Source organism: Lissotriton vulgaris, chromosome 4_1, assembly GCF_964263255.1.
Source record: "Lissotriton vulgaris chromosome 4_1, aLisVul1.2, whole genome shotgun sequence".
Taxonomy (NCBI): Eukaryota; Metazoa; Chordata; class Amphibia; order Caudata; family Salamandridae; genus Lissotriton; species Lissotriton vulgaris.
Window position 1 is genome coordinate 650,573,873 of NC_141691.1, and position 23,138 is coordinate 650,597,010.

Sequence of the window (23,138 nt, forward strand, 5' to 3'; positions counted from 1 at the left end):
TCCGCTTCTCTGCATGGAAAAACTCTTTGCAGATCCGCTCCCCCTTCCGGCCACGATATTTGAACCCACAGATCACAGGACTGGGATCCTGGATTCCAATAATTTGACACGCCACGCATGGCATAATTTATTACAACTGCAGACGGGGGCACTGCTGTACTCATCAGCTATGCCGATTGAGTGGACTCTTTGGTTGTCCCCATGTAGGGATAGAGGGGTTACGCAAGCGTTGCAAACATTGAACATATTGACGTGGGAGACCTATTTCAAGATGGCATGGTTAAAACGTGCGAAGAGGCTCCGGGCTCGATAGTTACTGTCAATTTGCTGCAACCTTTTCAGTTTTACAGGGTGAGGAGGGCTCTGGCTGGGAGAGGACCTCCAGGAACCCCATGAGGTGCTGGAACTGTCATACATCATTAAAACTAAGACCCCTCGCAAGCTGGTCTCTATTATATATAAGTTAGCTATGTCTCATAGAGCAAATCATTATACTAAAGCCAGGCTTGCCTGGCAGCAAGATTTGCAACTCACCATAGATGACTCTATGTGGACCTATTGCTGCACTAACATGCAACTTATTTCTTTACATGGCAGGCATAGACTAATACACTTCAAGTTTGTGAATAGAGTGTACTATACCCCAGAGATATTATACAGGTACGGTCTAAGGGAAAACTCGGTTTTCGACAGATATCACACACAAACTGCAGATTTTATGCATCTAGCTTGCCATTGTCTGGGAATATTTAAATAATGGGAAACTATCTTTCTGGAATTGGGGAAAATTGTTGACAAAGAGCTCTCTCCGGATCCTGCATTAGCTCTTTTGGGATATTCTACAAAGCTGCCTAAGGCGATACGCAGAATGGTGGAAATGGGTCTTCTCGTGGTGAGGCGGGGGGTTGCAATGTGCTGGTTGAGGGGACCTATCCCTACAATGACACAGTGGTTACACAATATGCTTTATTGCTGTACACAGTCCGAGAATTTCAGCGAATTGCTTCCGCCCCGGAGTAGACATAAAACCATCTGGGGGCTTTATACAACATATTTGCTTAAGAGGGATGCGGAACCTGGTGACGTTGCTCCAGCAGAACCTGCAGATAACACTCACACCTCAGTCAATTAATTTATTGTTTGCAGTATACATCAAGCTGTGCCTTCTTAAATGTGAGTTCAGAGGGGCGTCTTTACTGACAGGGCGTACAGTGCTTTTGGATGGGAGGGCGGGCGGGCCTGGTGCCAACTGATAAGATGGGTACCACACCTGACCGAAACATTCCTATACAACTGACCTAAAAAAAAATTACATATGCTTTGTTAACCACAGTAAGCTATGTTGGCTTTATGTTGGATGTTTCTTCGTACACCGATGTTTCTTCGTACACCAATAACGTTATGCACATATAGTCTCTTGAATCCTTCAGTTCCTCAATGCTGCCTGCCCCCAGAGTTGTTGGCATATTAGCCGTGTATAGTACTCATTATTGACAAGCCGCCCGCCCCAGGGTTGTAGGCGAGAGACTGTGTTGGACTGTGAATTTTTCAAAAACAGTTTTAAAATGTAAAAAAAAAATCATCCCAGTAAATAATGTTTTGTTCAGAGCCATTCACTAACTTCACCACTCATTTCAGGATAGTGCTAAGGTATTTAAAGGCTGCACATGCTACTCAGCCCCCATAGTCATCTGACCAGCATCCCCAATAGGAAAAGTCCACTGGTTGCATCAGCAACAGGAGAAACGCATGCTGACTAAATGTTGGTCGTCCCCATCACCGCTCCCCTGCCAAAGATCTGTACCAGAGACACTGCCTCATTCAACCCCACATACTTAATTGTGCAGTAGTATTCGCTGCTATTGTAATCACACATCAGCTTTCCCCCTGGGTTAGGATCAATGTTGTGTTAGTCTGAATTCACCAGAAGTCTATTTGCTTCTACACTTAGGAGAGAGATCATCAAATTTGGTATTGGCAGGAGTTTGAAAGGGCTACCATGTGATCCACTTAAATCTCCTTCCTCAGCTTGTCCTGCACCACCTCCTCTAAGCCTCTTTTCACTCTCAAGTTGTAAGCCTATCTTCATACTCATTGCCCATGGTACGGAATCCAGAAACCTTCAGTAAAACTATCCTTTTAACATGCTACTACTGTCCTCTTTGGGTATTTCTTCACCCATGGGCCATCGCTTCCATCTTCATTGGCATTTTGGCCATTTCCCAGAACCCTTTTCTGACTCCTCTCCCCCTACCCTAATCTTGTGGCTCCTGAAAAGTAAAACAGTGCAGCAAAGGATGTCTCCTGCTGCATCCAGAGCCTTATGTGTTAATCTGGATGTGATCTGGATGTGATCAATAGCAGGCACCCTTGTAGTAGTTCCAAACTGCTCCTTTTTGCACACATCCCCACCTGCCCCCAGGTTGGCTCTCTCCTGAAAGGGTATGTGTGGCACTAGAAAGTCACTTTCAGTGTGAGCTAATACTATAGGTCTCATTATGATGCCATGATTTTGTTGGGACCAATCTCCTCCTTGCCCTGAACTCTTTGTCAAAATGAAGCGGAGTCATACCCCTAAAACATATATGTGTCGTCCCTACTAAGTTCACATATTTAAATAGTGCAACACTTCATTCAGGGTATTTCTAATACATGATGCTAGCGTACATTATGAGCACTGTTATCCATGTGTCATTGGTAGTATGTAACTTGCACTTTTTTGCCAACTCATTGCTTCCAACTTTGAACCAGGGGTGTACAGAATTCACACAATTTTCTTTTGTGTAATTGCACACAACTGTTCCAAAAATATGTGTGATCATGAAAATGTAAATTGTTCATTTTTGCACTATATTTGAGGGTGAAATGCATCCTCACATCACTTTTTGGTGCAAGGACACAACAAAGCACAGCAAACAACAGCTGCTTGGGTTTTTCTGTTCCTGTGCATTTGTGGTACATTTTTACCATGAATGCTGTGATATGTCGTAATTTTTTTACCACCAATTGCATGTAATTATGTGAGGTAGCTTAATGTCATCATTTTGAGAGTTACATGTATCAAACATAATGGGAATTTCCCCAAATTATGCGAATTAACCCAGTATAACTTATATTTTGAACAGGCCTACTTTGATCCCTCTCCACTATGCATTTCCCTATGCAGCAATTTGCCCAAAACCTCACTGGATAATATCTTCTCCCTTGCCTTTGGTCATTTGATAGCTCCCTAGGAGCAAAGCATCATCATAGTGCATCAATTCCCTCCTTAATTTTAAGTATCCACCCCTTCAACTTTGCTTTTGTGCATCTCACCTGTCATCTGCACCAGCCTCCCGCCCCTTTCATTGTTACACCAATTTGTCCCTCCTCTCTCACTCTCACAACTCTGCATCACTTCCGCTCCCTCCTTATCTGACTCCACTCACTCTCTCTCTTTCCTGTGTGCCCGAGCCCTGCATATTACTCACCTCCTTCTTCTCCACTCTTTCTTTCTCCAAAAATCTCTCTCAGATCAATTATAACTTCTCATTAAATATTTCCATCACCTCCCTGTAACTCATCCCTCTGTGTCTACTTATGATCTCCTATGGCTCGACTTATCATTCCCACTGTAGCCTTTCTCTTCTTCCAAGGCTGACCACCATCCCATCCTCATGCTCACTCACTTCTGCTGTGGAGGTACTGACTTCCTCTCTTTTCTTCATGCTGCCATTTAGACTTGCCGGGGACTGTTCCATGGTACCCTTGGCTGCAGCTCTCTCAGTCTCTGTCCCAACCTTTTTTTTTACCTCTTTCAAGTCTTCTTGAACCAATACTCCTTCTCTTCTCTTGCATGTCACCACTGATGCCATCCTTTTTGTTGTTCCCTCACCAGACAGCCTCATGACCGGAATCTCTGCTCTCTTTCTTCCACTGCCAAAATCTGAAGATGAACCTGACAACTACTGCAGGCCTTCTTCCTCCAAGGATTTTCAACCTTTCCTCATTCTACATCCTGTACATCCTACTGCAGGCCTACTGTCACTATTGTTTTCTGCTCTTCTCCTGAATGCCTATCCACCAAGACCGTGAGAATGTTCATAGGGGGCCATCTGACTTTTCCAATGTCCAGTGACATAACCCTCTTGCCTAGCAGCTGCCCATTCTTCTAATGCATCGTTTGTTGTGTTGGGGGTTGCTCTTTCTCCTCCTAGCCCCTTGCTTCTTGCATGGGTCCTTCCTCCCCTCTTCTGCCAACCAACTTTCCAAAATCGGAATCCTTGATCTCTATGTGGTGCACTCTAACCCTGAGGTGCCCGCATTGTCTAACAAACAGATCAATTAAACACAGTTACAAGTTCTGAACAATGGAATTTGGATTATTACCAACCCCAAATCTCGACAAGTTTAAGCTACACTGTGTACTCATGGAATTCTTTAGAAAGATACAACTACGCTCTTTTCGCAACTAATTAGAAGACAGGCTAGAGAAGGGTTACACAGGACCCAAGAAAAAAAAAATCTTTCTTTTGTTCCCTTCTCACACCAGCCTTCCTAGTTGAGATACTAGTCTTTGAGCAGGCAGTGTTCAAGGAGGTGGGCTAAATTGACCAGAACAATAGGATAATCTTCCACAACATGATACAAAAAGAAAAAATTGCTCTAAAAGAATTGAGTGTAGATATGGACGTGGTGACTAAGCTCCAAGATAAGGGAGGGCTTCGTCCTACAAACTAGAGAAACACTTAGATATGTATGTACAGGTCCATGGAACAACCAGAAGATAGGTATCGACCCAACACCCACAATCATTACTGAGTATTATAAATATGGTAGAGGAGGGTGAAATGGTGGACTGGATAATGCAGGGAAGGAGAGTTTTTGAGGAACAGAGATCTAGCCACACCATATCTTTACACTCTCGCCAAGATCCATAAGAATAGGAGACCACCCCCAGGTCGGCCGATAGTCTCAGGGAAAGGTTCAACCCTAGAATTAAAAAAACAGCAACATGCCTGAACCACGGGTCTCTTGGATCTGCGGAGGGATGTCCATTGCAACCCAGACAACAACCTGTTGGTGTATCTCAACATATAACAGCCTGTCCTAGGAAAAGAGAAGATATGTCTGAACGGCTAGAGAGGCCTACTTTGAAGCTGGGGTGCCAGTCTTGAGTCTGGCGGGAGGCTCAAATATACTGTGAGTCAGGGCAAATCACTTAATCTCCCCATGCTTAAAAATGAATGTGTCCATCTATAAAGCACTCTGATATCTCTTGGTCGAGATTGTGCTGCAAATACTGAAAAATTAAAACCTACTAGTTTTGGAAGACATACTGTTACAAGAGACTTGGGCATACAAAAGATCTGCCATTTCATATTGGAATGTGTGGGACTTACCCTCACAGTAATGTTTTTCGAGTTTGAGTGTCATCTATACAGGTCCATTGTTCATTGATGGGGAGTTCATAGCAAACACAACAAGATGATGGACAAAGTGCAGAAACTTTTCAAACACTGGCCCCCAGTCAAGAAATCTGGGTAAATCCATCATTTGTTGGCCCACCAGGCCACCCCAGTTTGCACCCAGCCACATACAAATCAGTTTTGACCATGCTTCCCATAGGAACAGTCCAGCCTGATCAACCAGGCCAGGTACTCCGTGGACTGGAAACAAGAATCCTGGGCCGGTTTCAGGGTATCACCCCTCCTCATTACACATACAGATTAGACCACGCTACATAAAAATATGCCCATGAATAAGGGCTAATAGTGAGGAATGGGCTAGAGGCAGGCGTAAGAAAATAAAGACACACAACTAGGCAGATGGAATAATATTTTTTTTTAAAGCAAGCTTCTTGTAGACAATTTGTATCCCACATGCAGGTCATGTGACCCCTATCATATGACCTGGAAACCAAGACAATTAGTGTTAAAAGGCGCAATGGCAATCTCACCAGTAATATGCAGGTACCCGGGGAAACAATAGGTGATGAAGCCAATCAGGACCTTTGAACATGGAGGTGACTCGACCCGCTCCTGCTTGGAGTAAAAATATCCTCTATGTGGATAAGTCTTAAAGTGGGCCTTTGTATTCCTGCGACATTGCATTTTTACAGTGTTTGACTACAAAGCTGACGTCCCCGGCTACCTCTGATGCAAACAGCAGAAATCTAAGAAGTATGTTTCCACGACATGTATGACAACCATGGGCATTAGTTACCACATTTACAGATCATTAAGCAATGACGTGTTATATGAGAAACAACACATGAAAGACATGCTTCTGGACAGATCATAGCCCCACCTTTATAGTATTCTACCACCGTGTGTTATGATGCATGATTGTGTGTTTGTATGTTTTTCTGCACGTCCAATCAATCACATACGTGAAATCCATTTGCAAAGAGCTTTTCAGGAAACACGAATAGCCACGTCTTTGGCACCAAATGACAATATCATTTTTTACCCACTGAAACCAGACTGGGAAGATGGTTTTCTAAGTGAGTGGCATACCTAGATATATGGATAAATGAAGGCACTGACGTACCAAATAGGTACAAAAATTCAATGTAAAATCTTTATTCTGAGAAAACTATAGCTAGAGATCTCAGGAGTTCAGTCCTGACGAAAGCCAAGTGACCCAATCTGGGCACATCAAGGCTGAAACATGTTGACCAAATTCTTGATGCAGTGTACATGATAGAGCACTAGGAACATCGATTCTTTGTTTTCAACCTTACCTACAATACCAGTAGATGTAGTCACCATGAGACAATTTTAAAAATTAAGATCTCTAGTCCTTTTCCATAAACTACCTCTCAAAATGCTCCCTTGAACTAACAAGGTTGAGCCCATCCAGATATAATTTTGGTATGTGTGTTGATGACTGGATGATGAAGCATGCCACTAAATTAAAACTCAGTTGGTGGGATTTTTAAAAACAAACCAATAGGGTTGTTAGTGTGGGATGCAATAAGGGTATGTTCACATATGCCTTTGTCTTCATCCAACCTCATACCTCTTTCTTCTACCATACTTCACTTCTAGCTATTTATCTCCTTCTCACATGTCCTTTTATTACCCTTTTTTCACTGTTTTCTTATTTTTCTCTTCCTTTCTCTCTCTTGCTCTGGGTCGATGCCTGTTCACAAACAAACTCCAGTCCCATATTTGAGTGATGGGGCCCACCACATGCAAGCACTGGAACAAATTAAACACTAACTTGAAAAGTCTACATGCAAAAGTTACGAAACGATAAATACACACATATGTGCATGCATACTCTCACAGAGATTTGCAAGTCATAGTTTAACATCTGTATGCTACTAAACAGTGATGTTATTTCTAAACCCGTCTGTAGAAGCGTGACACCTGAAGTGCAAATTTGAGTCTGCAATTGTCGCTGTCACTAGAAAACTAAAGGGAAACAGTTGGACTGTAACATCAAATAAAGTCACTTACGTAATGGTGTCAATCATATCTAGCCCCATTTCCACACAGCAATGAGCGTGGTCTGTTTTCGGCTGCGTCAGCCCTGATACACAATAGTAACAGTCTCCAAGGATTTTAATTCTCCTGCAGTGGTTCTCCTGTAATAGAAAGAAACCAAATATGACTTCTAAATATTCGCAGTTGCCTTTCAACATTAGAACGTCTGTAACTACCCCAGTAATCTTCATGAGAATTTCCAAAGACCGATACAGACAAGGTCCAGTGCTTAATTTGCAAAATCAAGAGTGCTGGTTCTCTGCTCAGAAGTGCAATCAAATGTTGACGTTCCCCATACCAAACCTGTGTAGTCTTTATTTCACCTCGTGCCTCTTAAATCGACTACCAAACAACCCATGCCCACTAATCAGAATCTTGTAGGTTTCTGTTTCTTTCCTTTGGCACAGTTTTTCAGATCTTCTCTTCCTCGGTCTTTCTGCTTTGTTTGTTTTTATCTCTCTTATTTTCTAATGCAGAAAAAAAGTGTTGGTCCTCAAAAATGAGTGCCAGTGGCTCCCATTGCCATGGACCGGCTCAAATTAAGACCATACATGGTCGTGTCAAAGGAGCAATGAAAATAATTTTAAACCCATCATATTTCCTTAAGGACTTTTCACCCATTTCTAACCAGATATTTTGAATAGAACTGTACGAAGTTGCAAACTCTGATGACTTTCTACTCTGCTCAGTTTTTTTAATGGGATCAGGGAAAGTAGATGATCTCGCTGTTTCCCCCACTCTCAGTAGCTACACTCTTAACAGCAATGTCCTCTCATTTCCCTGATGCCAGAAGAACTGCCCTAGGGACTTCTGTGATTGGGGAATGGAGAAGAAAATCAGCATTGACAATCATAGGGCCTCGTGTACAAAGCTGTGATGCGGTTGCAGTCTATGACTCGCAAAATCCCAGGGCTTGTGACTGCAAAATATCTTAATATTTAGGGCGCTGCTTCTAAATAGCAATTTGTTATGATGTATATCAATTTTTTTGTAACCAAAATCGTATTGCAAAACATTGAAAAGTTAAAGACTTCCAAGATGGAGTGGTAAACTTTTTGCAAAAACAAAGGGGCATCCCCTTTGTGACTGTAAACGTTTTGTTGGGGAGTAGTTAATGGTGCAAAGTACCATTACCAACTCTCAGACCAACTAAAAAAAGCACAAACATTTTCTTTTAAATTCAGCCCTGTTTCCTGCTTCACTGAAAAAAAGTTTATTTTATTGAAATGCTATCACAGACATGGTGGTCTGCTGACCCCAGCAGATTACCATCCTTGTGATAACATCCAATCATAGTGAGTCACAATTTGTAATGTGCCTCATGAATACTGATGAGCTTGTTGGAAGTACAATGCACTGCAATTCAGAATTTTGTGAACCAACATATTAATATAATGGTCGGTGAGTAAATTACTTTTTCATTGACAAATCTTGGGGCACAGGATGTGACCACTAGTTTCAAATGGAAATTTCGTACTTCATGTCCTAAATCCCTGCATCCCGATATCCCATCTAAATAGAAGGCAACATCAGTCAGCAATGAATGGAGTAATTTTAACTTGCTCCCTTGAGAAAATTCAGAGAACTTAATAGTGTTATACGAACTACTCAAATTCAATTAATTCACCTAAGTGAGCAGGCGTTAATAAAAACAAATTGCTCATCACTAGCTTGAATATATTTCTGTTGTTCTTTTACAATATTGTTGCTCAGTTATATTTCGTGCTTAAAGCATGTCACATGGCCTGATTTTCAAATGCCCCATCAAAAAAAGAACGTTATCTACTACTGTGGATAAGCAGTACAAAGTGTGATTTTTTTGATTCAAGAATGCCATCGGAGAATCTCCTTCGATGTTAATATAACACACTGGCCTATTTGTGCAGACCAGTTAACAAGTTGCTAAAGGTTTTTAATGATGGACCGTGGACTACTTTTGTGCCCAGATGCATCAAACTTCATTTTTGCGAATCCTAATTTGCGAAAATTACCGAATCGCAAATTAGGATTCGCAAAATGGTATGCATCATTATTTTCGCATTTTTTTTGCAATTCGGTAAAAATCGCAATTTTTACCGAATCGCAAAAAAAATGCGATTTGGAAATTGCGAATTCGTAATTCCCATTCATTCCTATGGGCTGAAATGCCCATAGGAATGAATGGGAATTGCGAATTCGCAATTTCCAAATCGCAATTCAACAAAGCATTTCAAGGGTGGAGTGGGGGGTCCAAATGACCCCCCCCTGCACCCATGAAATGCACTTTTAGCTATAAGTTACATACACACATGTCCTAAGGACATGTGTGTCTGTAACTTAACAGTTTAAAAAATGCATTTTTGTGCATTATTAAACATTTTTGCAAATTACCACGAGGTTCAAACTCGTGGTAATTTGCACTTGCTATTTTGAAATTCGCAAATTTTTACACAATGATGCATTGCATTTAAGGAATCGCAAAATTGCGATTCCTTAAATGCAATTGCATTTTAGAAATTCGCAAAATTAGCGATTTTGGACAAAATCCAATGATGCATATCAACAAGCATTTTTGGAGTCGCAAACGGCCGATTTTAAGGAATCGCACCGTTTGCGATTCCAAAAATGGTTGATGCATCTGGGCATTGGTTGCTTAGCCATAGGTTCAAGGTTATCCTCAAAGAAACCAAACTCAGCCACCATACAGGAAAAAATACAAAACTTCCATGTCCACTCCAATTGTAAATAAAAATGTTAAGTGTTAAGACAAAGTATAAATAAAAACAAAGGTAAATATATGAGGGGTTCAGAAGCTTTGCCAATAGGAAAACAAAAACTCTAGCCCTAAAATTCAAGTGGGAAAATGTAGGACATTGAACATTTTTGCAAAATCAAAAATATTTAAAAAATGCCAACAATAAAAGTAAATGGTACAAAGCTATTGATTAAAAAAAGTTTTACAAGAAAAGTAGTAGCAAAATGTACAAGTCTCATTCAGGAGTTGGAGAAACCCTTACACTGTAGTTCGGATATAGCGAACTTGTAATACAGCAGATGGGATATCCGTGACGATTATGACAGGATAACGTATGCACCGGATATAAATAAGGCCTTGTCTTCACACACTGATAAAAAATGTAGCTGTATCAGGGCAGGGTTCTTACACTTGCTGGATCTATGTCGCAGGAGCTCTTGGCCAACATTATGCACCTTAGAAACAAAGTCAATCCAGAATGCAAATGCACATGGTATGTTATGTTATGTTAATATGTATTTATTAAGCGCTCGTACGCCCGGGGGCTTCATGGCGCTATAGAAAAAGAACACAACACAACAGTTAAAAGTGATAGTGATAAAGCTCAGCAATAGGCCTGTGAGAATAGCCAGGTTTTGAGGGAATGTCTAAAGCTAAGAAGATTACCGCTCAGTTTCAATTGTAAGGGAAGCGAATTCCAAAAGGTGGCTGCAAGGTGGTCAAAGCAGCTGCCACCTAGGCGCTTCCTTTTGTAGGATGGAACAATCAATAAAGATTTTTGAGCGGAGCGGAGATTTAAAGATGGATTATATCTGAAGAACAGGTCTTTTATGAACTTCGGGCCTGAGTCTTGTAAAGATTTAAAAATGATGCACCCAGTTTTAAATGTGATTCGCTGCGCAACAGGCAACCAGTGTAGTTGTTTCAAACCAGGTCTGATAGATTGCCTTTTTGGAAGTCCCAGAATAAGTCTGGCGGCCTGATTCTGGACCAGCTGAAGTCGTTTTAACTCTCCCGCTTGGAGCCCCAAGTAGAGACTATTGGAGAAGTCCAGTCGAGACAGAACCAGGGCAATTATGACCTGGGTGAGGGCGGCCTGTGAAAGGAAGCAGGCTATTTTCCTTATTTTGTTTAGTTGAAAGAAACTGGACGACACTACCGCGCCTACCTGTCTCTTCAAAGAAAGATCCTCACTAATTAATATTCCCAAGCTTTTAACTAAGGACGATCTAGAAGGTGGAGCCCCCATGCTGGATGGCCAGAAGCATGGGCTCCAGCTTAGTACGCTCTGCCCAGGCAAGACCAATTCAGTCTTGCCTGGGTTGAGTTTCAGATGGTTACAACTCATCCAACCCTGAATGTGTGACATGGTGTTTTGGAATTCCTCCACCGAGTCCTTGATGTTCAAAGGGAAGATGAGTTGCAGATCGTCTGCATAGTTGAAGATGGTAACTTTAGCATTTCTTAGGGAGTACAGTAGCGGGCGCAGGTACAAATTAAAAAGTAAAGGTGACAGAGATGAACCCTGGGGTACTCCACATGTGGTAGAAATAGTGGGAGCTGTAAAAGGGCCCAGTCTTACTGATTGAGTGCGGTCAGTGATAAAGGAACGGATCCAACTCAACACAGGCCCCCTGAGGCCAGCTTGTTCGACACGGTTGACCAAGATGGTATAGTCAACCGTGTCGAATGCTGCCGAAAGGTCGAGTAAAACCAGGGCCTGGTGGATTCCATTATCCGCATTCCGCCTCAAAGTATTTTCTACCACCAATATGACTGCTTCGGTTGAATGGCACGAGCGGAAGCCAGCCTGATTCGGTTCAAGGTATTCTGTTTGTTCTATGAATTTAGACACGTTTGCGCAGACGTGGGCTTCCAGTAACTTAGAACTGTAAGGCAGCAGTGATATAGGCCTATAATTTAACGGATCAAGCGGGTCTGCTCCAACTTTCTTGATCAAAGGGATAAGCAGGGCCTTCTTAAGGCTGTTGGGAACTTTACCCTGTAGAAGTGATCCGTTTAACAAAGGAAGCACCTCCTCAGGGATAGCTGCCCCCACCTCTCTCAAGATGTGCGGGGGGCAAATATCATCAGGTGAGCCCGATCTAACCCTTGTAAACAGATTGGACAAGGTCTTACCATCAATGAGGGGAAAAGTTTCCAACGTAAAGGGGTTATAGTACGCATCATCCAGAGAAGGGGGGGGCAAAGCAGTAGAAATACTCTGTTTTATAGTGCAGATTTTATTAAAGAAAAAAGAGTTCAATGAATTGCAGAGGTCCTGAGTAGGAGTGACCAATGGAGTAGTTCTGTCACTACCACTGAGATCATCTACGATATTGAACAGATCTTTTGATTTATTACGAGAGTTCAATATTTTCTCTGAAAAATAATCAGTTTTTTGTTTTAGGACAAGTTTCTGATAGTCTTTACGGGCCTTACAATAGTTGGCTTTATCTTGTGCCGAATAACCAGTTCGCCATTTCCTCTCTTTTTGACGGACTTCCAATTTTTGAGACTTCAAGTGTGGAGTAAACCACTTATGTGCGTCATTAGGGCGAGAACGGGGAATATTTGTACAAGCCACGTGAGCGTCAGCTGCCTGACGTAGCCAGTTAGAGTAGGCTTCTTCGATGACATCAATGTCAATGTCCTTGGCCATGGGGGGAAGAGACAGCGCCAAGGTATCCAAAAAAACTGAAATATCAATGTTCTTCCATATTCTGACTTTCCCACCAGTCTGGAAAGACTGCTTTTTACTCTTCTCAATGGTAAGTGTAAAGTGTATCAGTAAATGGTCCGTCCAGATACAAGGGGTTATAGAAAGAATAGCAAGGGGGATATTCTGGGACCATATTTGATCAAGGCTGTGCCCTTTTCGTGGGTTGGCAGGTGAATCTGTTGAGTTAAATTCAGGTCTAAAAGTACATCTTTAAGTTCAGCTGCCTGAGTGTCTAAGGCAGTGGCATCAAACCAAAGGTTAAGATCACCCAACAAAACGATTTTTTTGTAGTTAATTACAAGGGGAGCTAGTTGTTCTGCCAATGATGCAGCAAACGTAGGCATAAGTTGAGGGGGGCGATAGATGAGGACCATTAACAGTGATCCACTGTCAATGTCCATTTTAAAAACAATATTCTCTGACCCTGTAAGGTCGAGGGATGATAATAAGGAGAACTTATAAGTGTTACGAATAATGGCTGCAACTCCTCCACCCCTTTTGTCGGCAGATCTGTTAACATTTAAAATGTAGTAATCAGAAGGAACTGCCGCCAAGATGTATGGTAGTGAGTCTGCGTTGAGCCAAGTCTCCGTGAGGAGCAGAATGTCGGGTTGCTCAGATCGCAGCATGAAAAATATATCCATATGGTGTTTGGCCATCGACCTAGTATTCAGGTAAAAGCATTTAAGCTTGGTCTCTAGTTCTGATAAGGGTTGAGGAGGAATGCGGGGGATGGGATGCTTAACATTACCGACTGTATAATTAGGCTTTAAAATACCGTGGGTAGCAGCGCGTTTTAGTACATGCGGTAGTAGTGGTGGGCATAAGTTGTCTGGAGGTCTTAACAGTAGCAGGTCCTGGGAAGAATATGTGTAAGTTTGACCAGGGGTTTTGGCCCCAGGCCCCGGTCGGCCGCGGACGGGCGCAGACGGGCTTGACTGAAGCGCGACTTCGGCGCGCCATCGTCGCGCCCGCTGCGCCCGTCCGCTGCGCTCCCGGATACACATTTAGTTTTAAGCCCTGCCTCCCGGAAGAACTAGACCGCTAGCTCCGGTCCAGCCCCACCCAAGATGGCGCTTCGCCTCGCCCTCCACACAAACGGCACTAGCCGCGGTGGAACGGGGCGGGGTACAGATGTAATGGACAACACAGTGCGCAAGATTAGTGAGTGCTATTAACTTTTAAATTAAAAGAGTTACACGTTTCATGTTTCCCTCTACTTGGTGGATCCATGTTGGAATTCTGAATATTTTCAGGAGCGTGACTCACAAGAGTAGATTTCACTTTTACAAATATATCTGGAGAGGATATTTTAAAGGAAGGTACACTCTGCTCAATGTTTCAGTGAAACATGCTTGGAGAATTTCCAAGTTCCAATAGCGCCAAACAAACTCCACTGCTGTTGAAGGTAGCAGATCAGTATTTCAAAATAGGTAATTAATTTACCATTTAACAAATCTACTTTAACTCTTTAAAGCATACCCTCAGGGGTCCTGGACATTTAGAAAATTGATTCATTTTACTTATCAAAACCTGGCACCACAAGTTACATTGATTTCACTTATCTAGAAATCCCACACTAGTCAGCAGCCCGTTATAGAATAATGAAGCCTGCCAGCGAGGCCCGGCTTCAAGGAGCAGGGGTTGCCAAAAGGTAAGTAGACAGTTTGAGCTAGTAACAGAGAGATTAAATGCCAGGGAGACACGTTCACAACATTCATTGGGATTTACTTCCAGCCCAGGAGATGCTTTAATCTCTGAAGTTAATTCCTGGGTTAAAAACTTGATTATTATATAAACACTTTTAAGTCAGAAACTTAATATGTGAAATCTGTTTGAAACCAAATGACACTTGGGTTGTGAAAATCTGATTGGCCACAACCTCTATTAAAAAGTATGGTTTAAGGATTTTACGTTTTTTTTACATAAAACCACCTTGTTTCGAGAGATTACCAAGATTTGACAATCTTGATTAATTAGAACATTTTGTTTGTGTATATTAAAGACATTCTTCATCAGCAATCACACATCCATTATTTTGAATGTACAACTGGTGTATACTTCAAGTTCTTTGTTTAATATGCATGTATTTAATATTACTCACATTCAGAGGCTATGTGGTGCTTTGATCTCCTTTCAGACTAACAATATCAGTGTCCACACTGGGAAGTATGGCTTGCCTGATTTGGTAAAGCAGTTTTAGGGGCATGTTTAAAAGCCTTGATCCTACCGCAGAGGTCATAACTTAGAGATCTAAAAAGCTAATTAAACTGGGGATTTTGAGGGTAGAGTTTGTCTCCTAAAACACATTCAGCTAAAACCAAAGCAGCGTAATTGATAATAAGATGTAATACTGTTGAAAGAGTCAAAAACACAGTCCCATGATATTTTAAATGTTATGGGGGTACAGGCCACACTTGAATGTATTGAAAATGTGTTTAAAGAATGTTCCAAAGTCATTAGAACCCCAACTTTTTATACCTTATTCAGATAATTTCAATTAGCTTAGATGACAAGTTGTGCCACAGGGTTGAGTTTGCTACTTAAGAATAAGTAAATAAATATAAAAAAATAAGTTTAGCAATATCAACATCACATATTTGAACTGGTTGAATATTAATATAGGCAATACCTTTCAAAAAGTGAAATGACCTGTAAATAGTTCTTGTAAGCAGTTACATGTCATACGTAATGACAAAAAAAGGATATCTGCTTTTATTTAGTCCAACTCAAAATTCTGAGTTCATTCCAGGGAACGCATAACTATAATCTCCTTTAACTAATCCTCACCTCATGTTCCAGGCATCTGTGAATTAATGGTCAATACATCACCATACAACTAACCGATGGACCACTGCATCATCCAGGAAAATCCCTAACATAATTTTAGGGATTTCTACTACACTACCCTCACAAGATCATCCCTGTACGTATGTCAACTTTTTCTATGTTTTTTTAATCTGTTATTAATCATTAATGAGTTATTGTTGATATTTGCAATTATATTCTACTTTCTGTGTGTTGTAAACTTTTTTATTCATATTCCTAGCATTAAGCCCTATTGGAGATGTATTTTAATTACATGTATTTTATTTACCTAACATATTTAGGTGCTTGTTTTTATGTTTTGCATAAGGAATTACTTAGGCCACCAGTGGGCTCTTACTTTATGCACAATTGGCTTCACTTCTACTTTTGGGAGACTGCAAATTAATTGTGCATTCTCCCATAGTTTTCAATTGGGCCAACCATCACCTCATGAAAATAAGGTAAATGGTTGTAAAATATAGTACATATAAAATCAATAAAAGCAGTGAGGATAATTCATTCAGCATTTCTTTTAGACTGTAACACTTTATACCTGACAATTGTTTTTTCTGATTGACATTATCACTCATCCAGATGTGCAATCAGTTATTCGTCGTTGCCTAGCCTTGATAAAAACTTTTTTCAAAGGATATTATGTATCTTAAATCCACTTTCTGCGTGTGTGTGTGTGTTCTGTTCTCTCCTCTGACATTATCGTCACTGCATTTAGCTAAACATTGTGATTCACTCTGCATTTCCCTGGTGTCACTTGTGGAAATGTATTGCAGCAGGAAATGTGAAATACCTATTTCTTTTAGCTCCTTTATGTTGCAAAGTTCCCTCTTTTACTTGATCAGTGGTACGTCCCACATATCGTACTTTGCAGGGACATTCGATGATGTAAACTGTATATTGCACTTTGCAAGTGATAAACCATTTGAATTATGTCTCTCTTTCTGAAACAGTGGCTTGTACTATTTTACTTCTTTACTGATATAGTAAGCTTTGAACCTTTTATATGGGAGACATCTTATTGGCTTCATTCTCTGTGTTAAATCAACCTCTGCATCATAACCCTATGCACCAAATAATCTTTCAAAGTATTCCCATGTCTTTATGTTATTTCACATTTATTTCCATTAATAATATTAATATGTTATCAGTTCTCAAAACATGTCATTTTAGGTTTACAATCTCCCTGATAGTATTAAATTCCATGGTTTGGTTGCTGTGCACTGTGGCATGAGTTAGTGCATTTCCCCCTTGACAATTGATTACAAGTTCACTTGAAGGAATTTATTAAATCAATTTAAGTAACAAAAAAATAATTAATTAAATTTTAGTCATAAAATTTTATTTTTTTTACATTTAATGTTTGAATCTGTACACTTTTTTGGATTGTCTTCTTAACTTGTAGTAATGGGTGGAGCTTATTTGAATACTGAGGCCCACCTTTACCCTTTGTTCATAGAGCATAAATGAGGTGTAAATGCATGAACAATATTACTACATCATTGCGTCTCATGATAAATTGACTCATCATTATAACTTAAAATATACAAATACACCGTTCCAATATTAGGTGAACGTCTATCATTTACTCTATGGAATAGATAATTCCTGGGAAAATAACAGTTACTGCAACAAAGTCCTCTGAGGATTTCTGAACTGAGGGTAATTTTCCAGGAACAAATTCCATGAGTTTGCACCTGCAAAATATACCCTTGGAAAAAAGAAAGCTTTTGTAATGCCGCAAGCGGTATTTGTGAAATACTTGTGCCATGAAGTTAATAGGCCCTGTGCACAAACCTCTTCCATTTTTCATGTTCACTTTTAAAGTTGACATCGTTTTAAACTGTGACTCTTAGCACACATTGGCAGAGGAGCATTTGTATGGATTGTCACGGTCGCCCATGCCTGAATTCTAGTCCAGCTGAATTCCATCACTATTCTGAGAGAGATGGCAGCCTCCTGTACACCAAGTCTGGCAACCAGGTGACTGCTGCATGTCAGCAAATTGGGGGTTAGACCACTCTAAGGTATCTTGCAAAAGAGCTTCCACCGTATGCTCTCTAGGATAGGCAGTGCTAGGTAGGATTACAATTGCATGTATCCATATAATCAATGCAACAATTATAATGGTTGAATTATAGGGGGAGGTTTTTTCTATTTTTACTTTGAGGAGCAGTTCCTATGCCTCCACATCCACAAGCTCAGCTTGAGTGTTAGAAAAGACCAAAGGAAAAGAGGGCCTTTCCTGAACCAGGGAGCCATAGAACTCCATGTGGAAACCTCAGACTGTCAGAAGGACCCAAGCATTGGAGGTAAGAGCCCCCAATTGTGGACAAAATCCTGAAGCCTGCAGTCAGACGTTGATAAGGAAAACATTGAATGCTAACTTTGATTGGCTCCATGGTTGCTACTGCCTCAGTGTCCTCTCCTCGGACCTCTTTGATTGGGGAAGCCTCTGGTGGGATAAAAGCTTTCCAAACATGGCAGCGTCCTGATACTGACTCCTCTTGAGGCCGTATCCTCTTCTGGAGGCTGGATGCTGTGGGCAGCCGTCCGAATGCTCCCTGCTTCAGCCAGTTTTGTGGCAAACCTTGGGGGCAAAGATGCATGTTATTAAGGCCTTGGCTTTATCTAGTGAGTTAAAGGTCTGCACTAATTTTCCAAGCTACTCAAACCACCACCCTTGAACTATCGGGCCCGCCTCAGAGGTGCATGGATCCCCCAGCATGTGGTCAATCTTGATGAAAAGTGAATGGCACAGTTCTGTGGAGTCAAAGCAGTACCTAAGAGTATAATGGCCTGCTGGGCCCAGCCAGACGGGTCCTAGGGGGAAATCAGAGTCTGACACACCTTGGCATCTTCTGCCATATGCAGGATATGGGTCAAGGAACCTGAAAGTTCCAGGAACTTTTCCTGGCAAGCTCACCAGGATCGGTTGATTCCCTTTTTGGGGTTGCGCGTTTATTTATCCTGGAAGGCGGCCATGTGCTCATCCATGTTGGGGGTACATGGATAAAGCAGACTGCGCTATGGCAGAGATGCTCCGAACAACGTTAGACGCGGCCGGCCTCAGATTGATCAATGAAGGCCCCACACACACTGGGGGCCATACTATTGATCTCATCTTTGCTAATATCAAGGATGTGCGGCCTGAAAAACCTCTCCCTTTGATATGGTCAGATCACTCACTTGTCCCATTCACTCTGAACATTCGAAGCGTTACCAAGGCGTCAAGTAAATGCTTCTTTATGAAAAGACAATGGAAAAAACTGACCCCTGAGGCTATGCTCCCGGCGCTGGCGCAAACCACCCCCCCCTTGACAAATAATCCCAATATGGATGCTATACTACTCAATGAATGGATAGGAGGGATGGTTTCTTCTATTGCCCCAGCCTCTCGGGCTTTATCAAAAAGAGAATCCCCCTCAGCCCCCTGGTTTACGCAGGAACTTAGGGAGGAGAAAGCGGCTTGTAAAAAACTGGAAAGACTCTGGAGAGAAAACTACGGTTTAGATGAAAAAACTAGATATAAGGAAGCATCAAAAAAATTCCGGAAAGCCATTAGGAATAATAAAAAGCGCTTCTACGCAGACTCGATTATGCAGGCAGAACAGTCCAGCAAACAAGTTTTTAAAGTAGTACAGTCCTTCCTCAAACCTCAATGCATTGAAAGAGAGGTGGTTCCCACACCATTACTTTGCGAGCAAATTTCAGAATACTTCGATCATAAAATTAAGAAAGTATACGACTCCTTTGGCCCAGTAATATATACTGTGAAACAGGACACAGCGAACAATGGCGAGACAGGAGAAACCCTCACCCAGTTCGCGCATATCCCTCTGAACGAGGTGAGGCAAGAACTCAGCCGCTGTAAATCCGGCTCCCCTGATGACCCCTGTCCGGCTAAACTATGGAGCACCATAGCGGACTCTATAGCGCCCACACTTCAAAGTATCTGGAATTCTTCCATCACGTCAGGAACCTTCCCAGACGTCTGGAAGCATGCCACTCTCCTTCCCCTAAAGAAAAAACCAAACGGGGACTCAGATGACCTCACGAATCTCCGCCCAATATCCCTTCTAGCCGCCCCGGGAAAAATGCTGGAAAAAGTGATACAACGTCAATTGAGTAAATTTGTGGAAACCAACAACATTCTCCATGAAACTCAATCTGGCTTTCGGCCCGGTTTCAGCACAGAAACAGCGCTCCTAGAGGTAGCCGAGTCAGTGAGGTGGTCGATGGATGCAGGAAGTTCAGCTATGCTGGTACTCCTGGATCTGTCGGCCGCCTTCGATACGGTGGACCACGCCAGATTACTCAGCCGGCTGGCAGAGATAGGCATTCAAGATAATGCGTTGAGGTGGATAAACTCCTATCTTTCTCAGAGAACGCAGAAGGTGGCACTTGGGACGATTTCTTCCTCACCTAAAACCCTTAACTGTGGAGTCCCGCAGGGCTCGGCCCTCAGCCCTCTCTTATTCAATATCTGGCCCCCCTCTTTACGCTAATTGCCAACTGGGGTGTTAAGGCAATTTCTTATGCCGATGACACCCAGTTGGTATTTCCCTACTCTGAGATGACACAGGAATCTTTCGCAAACTTTAAAGGCTGTCTCCAGGACATTGCTCACTGGATGAATACTAACAAACTAAAACTAAATGCCAATAAAACCGAAGTTATCTTTTTCGGTAAGGGTCCCACCCCCGCCCCAGAGCTATGGTGGCCGGTGGAGATGGGCCCCCCCCCCTTGCCCAGTAACTCGGCAAAAAACCTTGGAGTGAGATGGGATGATAAAATGTCTTTTACTTCCCATATCCAACAAGTGGCTGGTTGCTGTTTAAGTAAATTAAGAAACCTCCGAAAATTCCTTAAACTTCTACCAGAGAGCTGCAAAAAAATGGTAGTCCATGCAACTGTCACCTCACGGCTGGACTATGCCAATGGTCTATACCTGGGCCTCCCAAAATTCCTAATCCATAAACTGCAGGTAGTTCAAAATGCGGCTGCGAGGCTGTTACTGCGAATTCCTTTCAAGCAGTCAGTCTCTCCGCATCTTCGAACCCTGCACTGGCTCCCTGTGGCCAATCGGATAAAATTCAAAGCTCTGACGCTTGCGTTCAGATCTTTGCATGGCTCCTGCCCACTTTACCTAAAAAAACGCCTGCCAAGGTATTCCCAAAGCCGTGCATTACGGTCAAACGACCGTGTCCAACTGGTCGTCCCACGAGCAAAAAAGGCACGCCTTGGCGGTCGTGCCTTTTCAGCAAATGTCTCCGCTCTGTGGAACTCCCTACCTCAAGCAATCCAGCAGGCTCCATCTGAACCTTGCTTTAAGAAGATGCTAAAGACCTGGCTCTTCTCCCAGCCTCGCTAGGTCTCCTATCTCTGCCCCTGGACTTCTGTGGTTCTTCTAGCGCCGGGACACCTCCTCGTGAGGTAGCTGTTCGCGCTTTATAAAATACAGTATTATTATTAATATTATTACATGCCACCCTGTCCCCCTGAGGTTCCGTGACGATTTGAACCCGTGTTTTCAATATTGTCGGAAATACATAATATTGGTATCAGCGAACCGCAAATGATCCATTTAGTATATCCTGGTGTTTTCGCTGTGCTACGAGCAAGAGTACTCCTGTTACAAACACATTTCTGATCTACCCATGGCATCCATCTTAGATCATGGCAGCCATTTTGTGTTGCTTGCCCTCACATACGCAATAACCTCTAATCACTTCATTTCGATTAAGGACACGTAGCCTTAGCCGGAGATTCACCTCTTCCATGACACGTACACCTTGGAACAGAACATGCTGTAGCTGCATGACTCGACAAAGGCAGCCTCCTCTGCCCGAGGCCAGCCCTACTGAACTGGTTCTCGTGTCCATTGTCCCGATCATGATTAGGCGGCCGAATCCGGTAGCCTTGCCCATTTACAACCTACAAACATCTCTTATCCCGTTTTTCTATCTTCCACACCTGGCTCCGTTCCTTTCTTTCTGAATCTTTATTAGGGGGAGGTAACGAAATTTACGATGAGGCGGTCCGGCTCTTGAATGCAATATTGACAAGGGATTGTGATGAACTAGTGGGAACCCCTCTTCGTAGATGTTTGGCATCAGATATTATCGACGGTTCCTGTGTAACGCCAAATATTTATTGTTTAGGACACAAAGGTTTCGGAATGTACTAACATGTGAAATATTTGCCTGGAGCACAATTTTTAGTATATAAGGAGCAACCCTCTTTGTACAAATCGAACAGGCTCCTAGACACTGCCCATGCGTAGTTTCTGTGACTTCTGTGTCCCTGCAGTAATAAACCTTTGGTCTTTGACGCCACCATCGAGAAGCCCGTGTTTCTGTTCATTTGTGCACCAAGACAGGTGGAACTCCGGGGTCTTCGGGTGTTGTTCCCTGACACCTCTGGACGGAACCAAAAAGTCCAGAACTCCAATTGGCGCCCAACGTGGGGCGACGTCATTCGGTACCGGTCCAAAAGCCTAAAGAGTTCGAGAAGCTTCGTGAGAAGATTCCTGAGGGAGGCGCCCCACTTCATCGATCCCGGCATATCGCAAAAGTGGCCCGAAGTTCTCTTCCACGAGGGTTCCCGTTCAGGACGGCTGCAGTGGGCCGTTGCCTTGACCGTCGCCCTGTCTTGGACCCGAGCTGCAGTCCTTAGTACAGCGAAACGTGACGGGTTTCTCCTTGGTGACGTCTTCAGTGCCTCAGTTAAGTATTTAGTGGTTGCTAGTTGGTTACTTCGTGAGGGTTGTTAAAATCCTTTTTTTGGTTCTTGGTTTGGTTTGGTTTCGTAAGATTATCACTGGTTGTTCTGGTTACGATAATCTATTTGGTTTAGTTTGGGTATCGATACATCAGTTCGTTTTTGGTAGGCCTAAGTTCTTGGTTCAGGTGCACATATCTGTTTCTTGTTTTTGTTTGTTCTGTGTTCCGGACTGAAAAATGGTAAGTCGGAGAAATTGTATGCTGTCTTGTTTTAGTTGCAACAGTGATTCACGATTGGAGGACTCATGTCTGGTTCCTCCGATTGGGACTCCCCTATATGACGTGTACTGTAAACATGGTGTGGGTCCTATATCTTATAATGAGGTGTGGGTCCGATACACGGAGAAAGATGGTGTCCTTAGTTGGCCACTGCATGGTAGTTTTGAACCCGAAATTCTCGATAATTTAGAAGCGAAATTGTTTAGGAAGAAAGCCCGGCCGGCAATGTTTGATTCCTTCCGTTACTGGCGAAAAGAATCCAAACAGAGAGAAATGAAGAGGTTAAAGAAAGAACAGAAAGAGCAAGAAGAGTTGACTCTGGAACAAGCGGCTAAACAGTTGCAAGTTAACGAGTCAGAGAAGGCCATAGAGGTGGCCATTAGAGA

General features: G+C 42.5%; 1 protein-coding gene across 2 annotated transcripts in view; it reads right to left on the reverse strand.

Annotated features, from left to right (window-relative positions):
• ADCY1 (adenylate cyclase 1) overlaps window positions 1-23,138 on the reverse strand; it is a 1,293,742-nt gene that overhangs the window by 555,635 nt on the left and 714,969 nt on the right. For both annotated transcript variants that reach the window (XM_086966836.1, XM_086966835.1), the window contains exon 5: window positions 7,446-7,573. In XM_086966836.1, coding sequence (XP_086822962.1) covers window positions 7,446-7,573 — 128 coding nt within the window. The remainder of the gene's footprint in view (window positions 1-7,445; window positions 7,574-23,138) is intronic.